The sequence below is a fragment of the Pteropus vampyrus genome, unplaced genomic scaffold, assembly GCF_000151845.1.
Source record: "Pteropus vampyrus isolate Shadow unplaced genomic scaffold, Pvam_2.0 Scaffold363, whole genome shotgun sequence".
NCBI classification, from domain to species: Eukaryota; Metazoa; Chordata; class Mammalia; order Chiroptera; family Pteropodidae; genus Pteropus; species Pteropus vampyrus.
In genome coordinates, this window is record NW_011889144.1 from 1,575,464 (window position 1) to 1,582,865 (window position 7,402).

General features: G+C 49.1%; 1 protein-coding gene across 1 annotated transcript in view; it reads right to left on the reverse strand.

The window, feature by feature from the left end:
* GAS6 (growth arrest specific 6) overlaps positions 1-7,402 on the reverse strand; it is a 45,213-nt gene that overhangs the window by 13,476 nt on the left and 24,335 nt on the right. Inside the window, exons 5-9 of the mRNA XM_023522905.1 lie at positions 6,675-6,732; positions 6,221-6,454; positions 1,563-1,685; positions 624-740; positions 160-174 (exon numbers count right to left, since the gene is read on the reverse strand). Coding sequence (XP_023378673.1) covers positions 160-174; positions 624-740; positions 1,563-1,685; positions 6,221-6,454; positions 6,675-6,732 — 547 coding nt within the window. The remainder of the gene's footprint in view (positions 1-159; positions 175-623; positions 741-1,562; positions 1,686-6,220; positions 6,455-6,674; positions 6,733-7,402) is intronic.

A 7,402-nucleotide genomic window follows, 5' to 3' on the forward strand; every position in this document is an offset into this window, starting at 1 on the left:
TCTGATAATTTCCTTCTTACTTTTATTTTTTAATTATGAAATATTTCAAACATACAGAAAAGTATAGAGAATAATAAAAAACCAACTACAAAATATTGTACTATAAATAAAATATGGAGGCCTTGGAGGTTGCTTTTTCTAGAAAGTTCCCTACTCTACGATGAAGCTTCTCCACTGCCCAGAGGGATTACAGCGGTGTGAGCCCCAGAGGGGTGGTCAGGGGCCGGCCAGAGTGGGCCTACTGCTCCCACCCCTGGTAAGGAGGCACTGACCGACACACCTGCCTCAGAACCTGGGCAAGTGTGATGGAGTGAGGAAATGTTCATTCATGTGTGAATGAGTCAGTCACACTGTGGGTTCGCACCGCCTGGTCACCTGCGGAGTAGGGAATTGCTGTAGCGGTTTCATAAATACAACCAAACACCTGGAATGGGACAAGCCCGTCTCTTATACCACATTTCCTCACGTCACCCAGGGATACCAGGCCTTTCAGCAAAAGCATTTCTCCCATCAAACCTCCCCGCCAGCTGCTGAAGGACCATAAACAGAGCCCACTTGGGCAGCCCAGTCCAATCCAGGGGCAGGGCTGCAGCATCCTGGCTGCGGGCGGGGTGCTACCTCACAGGTGTTCATGTCCTGGGACAGCTTGAGGCCACCGCGTCCATTGCAGTGGCAAGTGTAGGTTCCTGGGGCGTTGACGCAGGCCTGCTCACAGCGCCCCTCCGCACACTCGTCCACATCTGCCGGCCACAAGGGAAACAGCCTCAACCTCGCTTTGTGTAAATGCACGTGCTTTCTTTCTGATCACACATGTGGTACGTCCCATATGAAAACGAATGCTAAACTGTGTGCTCAGGAGGCATCCAGCCCTGAGACCCCTACTCCTAGAGCGCCCACCCCAGCTTCCACGGCCGTGCTTGGCGCCCAGGCCCAGCCCATCCCAGACATCTGCGCTTCCTCTGCTCTTTCCTGAGGGAAGGCGTTAGTGTACCAGGTGAGGAGGATGTTAGGACAAGCTACACCCGGCGCACACTACCTCACAGCATGCAAAACACATCTGTGCAACGCTTGGCCTGAGGTTCTGGTGCAGATCTATGCCATCGACAGGTGTCCCTGAGGTATTTTGGGAGGTTGAAGGATGCCCTTGGAGGGAATTAGAAGAGGGTGCAGGGACCGGGACCACCCCATCTTCTCCCTTATGAAGCAGGCAGCCACAGAGCAGCAGGCAGAAAGTTGATGAAAGAGTACATTTTTTTTGTGTTCCCTGAGGACATGGCTGGGACTCAGCAGAAGTAAGATCTCGCAGGCCTGTCCCCAAATACAACAAGTAGAACAGACCGGAGAGAAGCCCAAGTCTGCCACAGGAGCACTGGGGCACTTTCTTATCTGATCTTTTCTCTGTGTCTATAGCAAGTTGGAGAAGGTGCCCAGTTGCACCCAAAACCACATGTGTGTTATGCACACATGATGTGTGTTGCACATGCACTGGTATGCACATGTGTACATAAGAGTACACATATTTACGTGTATCTGAGATGCCTGCATCAACTGGGGATGGGTACCTTGACAGGCCTTCTCCTGTGAATTGAACTCGTAGCCCTCGTCACACAGGCAGGAGTAGGAGCCTGGCAGGTTCCTGCAGCGTGCCTCTCCACAGGCATCTGCGTCAGCACATTCATCTACATCTGCAAGAAAAATCGGCGGACAGGCCACGGCTATATTCCATGTCGATGGGAAGGATGCAGCTGGCCTAGGCCTACTAGCAGTGAGCCAGACATTTGCTACTGCCCTGGCTGGCAGGCTGAGAACAGGCCCTTGAGATACATTCCTGGTCCCAGGCTCCCCTGGTCCTGCCCCTGTCCTCTTCCCCTCCACTCTCCCCGCTTCCCCTCCCCTCCAGTCTCCCTCCTTCCTTCCATCCACTGGACTTTGCAGCTGCAGCTCCCAGAGTGGGTTGGGGGTAGGGGGCATTTCTGATCAGGGTCCCGATTGAGAAGGTTGATTTCAGAGACTGTACAGGGCACTGTTTGGCCAGGGGTGAGCACAGAATTGTTTAATTCAAATAACTGCAGTACAAGAAGGTGAAAAAGTAACCCCCAGGGGCCTTTTGAACTGCAGTCCCACCCTGCATCCCTGGAGCCCCTTGCTGCCCGCTGCCCTATAGGCTTTCCTCCGGGTGCCCTGGCCTCCTCGCCACCACCACAGACAGCCTGCATCCTACTCACACCGGGCTCTGCCCACCTGAAATCAAACGCCCGGTGATGACACATTATCAAGGCTCTGTCCTGATGTTTCCATCCACTCTGCCACTTTGGCAACCAATAAGCAAAACAAACCCTGCAGTTAAAAAACTCATTTCCTACAAAAGAAAAACAAATGGGACTACATCAAACTAAAAAGTTTTTGTGCTGGAAAGGAAACCATCGACAAAACAAAAAGACAACCGACTGAATGGGAGAAGATATTTGCTTATGATGTATTTGATAAGAGGTTAATATCCAAAATATATAAAGATCTCATACAACTCAACAACAGAAAAGCAAACAATCCAATTAAAAAATGAGCAGAAGACCCAAACACATTACTCCAAAGCGGAAATCCAGATGGCCAATTGACATATATGAAAGATGCTCAAGGTCACTAATCATCAGAGAAATGCAAATTAAAATCACAATGAGATATCACCTCTCACCTGTCAGAATGGCTATCTGTCATCAATAAATCAAAGAACAACAAGTGTTGGCGAGGATGTGAAGAAAAGGGAACCCTCATACACTGTTGGTGGGGTTGCAAATTGGTACAGCCACTATGGAAAACAGTCTGGAGGTTTCTCGAAAAATGAAAAATGGATCTACCTTTTGACCCAGCAATTGCACTTCTGGGTATTTATCCAAAGAAAACCAAAACAATAATCCGTAAAGATCTATGCACCCCTATGTTCATGGCAGCACAATTTACAATAGCTAAGATATGGAAGCAACCTAAATGCCTATCAACAGATGATTGGATAAAGAAGTTATGGTTCATATATATGATGAAATATTACTCAGTCATTAAAAAAAAAAAAAATCCTACCATTAGCAATGACATGGATGGACCTAGAGGTTATTATGCTGAGCGAAATAAGTCAGACAGAGAAAGATAAATACCATACGATTTCACTTATATGTGTAATCTAAGGAACAAAAAGAACAAACTAATCGAAAACAGACTCACAAATATAGAGGACAATCTGATGACGGCCAGAGGGGATGGGGGTTGGGGGGTTGGGAGAATGGGGTGAAGGGTTAAAGAAGTACAAATTAGTAGTTCGTAGATGGTCACAGGGATGGGCAGCATGGCATAGTGAATGCAGTTAGCATTAATGTAATGGTTAGGTGGAGAGCCAGAGGAGAGAAAGAGCAATTCGGGGGATCGTTTTATAAACTATATAAATGTCTAACCAAGGTACTTCATACTTGAAACTAATAAAATTTAAGATAAATGAATAAATAAATAAATAAACAAACAAACAAACTACATTATAAAAAAAAGTAATGCAACATGATACTATAAAAAACAATATAAAAAATACTCTAGAAAGTAAAAGTCACCTTTAATCCCATCATTCAAAGATAGACACTATTAAATGATTGGATAGCTGGTATATATTGTGAGAGATTGTTTTCTCCCTGACAGTCAAACATTTTTTTAATAACATGTTAGATATATTTGCTTTGTAATCTTCCTTGCCACTTTAACAATATAAATATACATCGTTCTATGTCAATCAGGATTGATTTCTTTTTTACGGCTGTATAACTAATTATTTTTAATACTTTAAAGAATCCTAACATATTTTTACTTTGACAATTATGTGTTTTGTGGTTTATGTGTTTAATGCTGATATCCGACTTGTTTTTAAAAAGAGAAACTCCTTTTAGACACTAATTAAAATAAATAACCCCACCATTGATATCTACAAATTTCTACATAAGCAAAGACTATGCACAATAAAAACAAAATAAAACAATTTAAAAAAAAAACTATTTCCTTCAGCAAAAGAAGGAATATCTAAAAAGTGCAATTGTTACTTCAACTACCAATCAGTTCCTCAGATGGCAACATAAAACTACACACCTCAAAGCTTTGCAACTACTCATAATTTCATTACAAGGGCAGTTAACCAACAAACACAGGCTTTCAAATATGAAAACTGTGACATTGTGACCCATGGTAGGAATGAGCCAACACAAACAGCACGTGTTCCCCAAGAGGAAGTGTGTAAAACTGCAGAGTTCTTTATCAGTATTGATCTGTCAATACTGATTCTGCTTCTGAAACCATATTTTATTTCAGGAGCCAGGTTGGCCAACCCCATGTCCTGGAGCTTAGGAATCTGGCTTCTCCTCAGCAAGGGTGGCGAGCCAGACTGGCACCAGCCACACCAGGGACACCTGGCAGAGCCCTGGGGAGTGGGGAGGAGACTATGCTCTCCTGGCGGGGCACCACGCTCACACTTGGGACTGCAGTGGCCGCCCTGCACAAATAATGGCTCGTCAGGGCAAACTCTAACCATAGCTGACGAGATCCTGCCACAACTGGAGGGAAAGCTCCAGGGCCACCCTGCAGGCTTTGCCAGCCTGGCTGACTCCAGGAAAACTTCTGATCTGGGCAGATGATCGGCTTCTGAATGTTACTGAGTTGGCAGCCAAGAGAGTCCCTAGTGACCTGTTCTCATAGGCCAGGCATTGCTGCTGGGCAGAGTGGGCACAGCTGGCCTCTGCTGGCCACTCTGTGATGCCTTAGACAAAGGACCTCAAGCTCTAGCTCCCCAAGAGCCCCTGCAGGGCCTGCTAGACCTGGCTGGCCTGCCCCCAGCCCTCTGACTCAGGTGGCAGGGAGGGCCTGAGAGGCTGCATTTCTCACAAGTCCCAGAGTTGTGGCCCGGAACATACTTGGGGACTGGGACTCACAGCAGCACCAGGGAATGGCCTGGGACTGGGGCTTTCTCTCCCGATGGGAGTCTGTCCTTGCCACATCCTGGCGGACCCAGCACTGGGCCGTCCTTTCCCAACAAGAAACAGTGGATGGAACCCTGAATCCCACTGTGTCCGTCGTGATCCCAAGTCATCTCACTTCCTTCTTCCACAGCAGCCATATTGCCACAGAGCCTTCTGCAATGTGGCAAGTGGAGCTGGGGGCCCATATTGTGCCCCGAATCCCCTCCTTGGGGCCTCCACGACACTAGCCATCTTGGTTCCCTCCTCCTTCATTCTTAACTGTCCAGACACTTTCCTATTGAAGATGCTGCCATCCAACTCTGACCCACAGAGTGCAGTAACACCGGAAAGCCAAATACGGGCAGGTAGGCAGATGGTGTTGTCACCGGGCACACAAACCCCTGGCCAAACCCCAATGTGTGCACTTCGGCCATGGGGTCCACCAGCCCTGAAACAAGCGCCAACACCCCCCTCTCATGGGGCCCTCATCTGCTTCTCCCTCTAGGAGAGGGGCCAGCCTGGCCCACCTGCCTGGCCACGCAGCCTGTGGCTGCCCGCCTCATCAAGGAAAGATGGGGAAGAGTCCTGAGCCCTAAGCTCATTAACCCAGTGACTCTTTCCTCATGCTGCCCAGGGAAAGTGTTTGAGGCAGAGGTGCAGGGACTCCTGCTTCAATATTCCCAGCATCTCAGGGTCTGGCCAGGAAGGACATGATGAAAAAGTCCAGTCTCTTTCATGGTTCTCATTCTCCAAATCCTCCTGTGCCTGGGTCTGGAGTTCCAAAGGTCCCAAAAGAAATAGCAATGGCCAAGAGAAGGGAGGTGATTGAGGGCCAGTATCTGCAGGCACACCCTGAAACCTGGCAGCGAGGGCGGGGCTCTTGCCATCACACTAATTATTAATCAGTCATGCTATCAGAGTGTCTTGAGGTACCCTGACTCCGGCTGGTGCAGAACCCCAACCCACTCTCTTGCACGCTATTCTGGCAACAGGATGCAGAGGTTCTCTAGGACCACTGTGTCCTCTTCAAGTTTCACAGACTTGGTGGGAGGTTGAAAGTAGACTAGTAATTTGATCAGTTAGGGTCTTTCCAGGAGTGTTTTTTTAAAAGGAGGGCTTCCCTCTGCAGTGCACAGCAGCATTACCTGGGAGTGTCCAAAGAGCCCAGTAAAGGGTCCCATCCTGAGTCTGGGAAGCCCAAGAACTCCCCTGTGGCTGCAGGTGCACCAGATGCAAACCCTGAGCTGATGAGCTCCTGGTTTGCAGAGAAAAACAGGGAGGGACAGGGTCTTCGGGTAATAGTGAGACCACCGAGTGCTGTGTTAAATACTTCTGCCCAACAATGGAAATGTCCTCGGCTGTTCTTAAAGATGAAGACGCTACCTGCAAAGTGCAAGACCTTTCCTCAGGCTGTGACAGAGCTAGGTCTGAACTTGGCACCTGGCCAACAGCCCTGATATAGGACAGCTGGTCTTAAGTCAAGGCAGGCAGACAGAAAGGAAAGTGGGTTACTCTGTGTACTCTGGTGGGAAGTGTTGTATAGATGCAAGACTATCTCCTGGGTTGTCAGGGATGGGGCCCACTGATGTGGATGACAGTGGAAACTGTTTTCCAAATGGGAAAAATCATCTTTGTCCTGATTCATAGCTTCACCCCATGGTGCCAGACCGGCCTCAGATCCTCACACCTGACACTGCTTCTCCTTGAGCACCGTCTGTCTCATTTTCTGGGTGAGCTGCTGGTGGCAGCACTAAAAAAACATGCCCAGACTCTCAGGGATGCAGCAGCCAGACAAATGTTAGCATGTCTGGGTTGAATAGTGGGGAAGAAGAAGGCACCCCCTAAAAAGTGTGGTGCTGCTCCTGTGCAGCCCATGGTGCTTTGACTAGGCAATGCCTGGGGAGGGGCAGAGAGGATAGGGACACAGCTTGTAGTATCCTTCCGAGGTGTGCTCAGGGTGCTAGGCTGTGGGGAGCCCCAGACTGGACTGTCTGGAAGCAGAAGAGAAAGTGGGGGCTCAGCTGCCTCCTGCTTTATTCAGCGAGTAAGCTTTCCCCAGAGGGATGCTGGCGACTGGGCAGGGAGGGGGCCTTGGGAAAATGAGTTGGGTGGGTGTGGAGAGGTCAGACCCCTGAAACCAGAGCCTTCACCCCCTGCCACCTGCCCATGGCCCCTGAGATGTGCATGGCTCTGAATTGCACAGAAAAGCCTGCAGACTCTGGGGCACTAGAAGGAGGCCCAGCAGCCACACCCCCTCCCAGGGCAGGAGCTCCGTCTCCTCAGCCGAGCCAGCCTTCTCCACAGACACGGTGAATCACCCTGTGTCGAGGTGGTGCTGGGGCAGCTCCCTGTGGCTACTGACATGCCCGGGCATGTGCTCTTTCTGCAAAACACCCCTCCTCCCTTTTTCCCTCCCATCC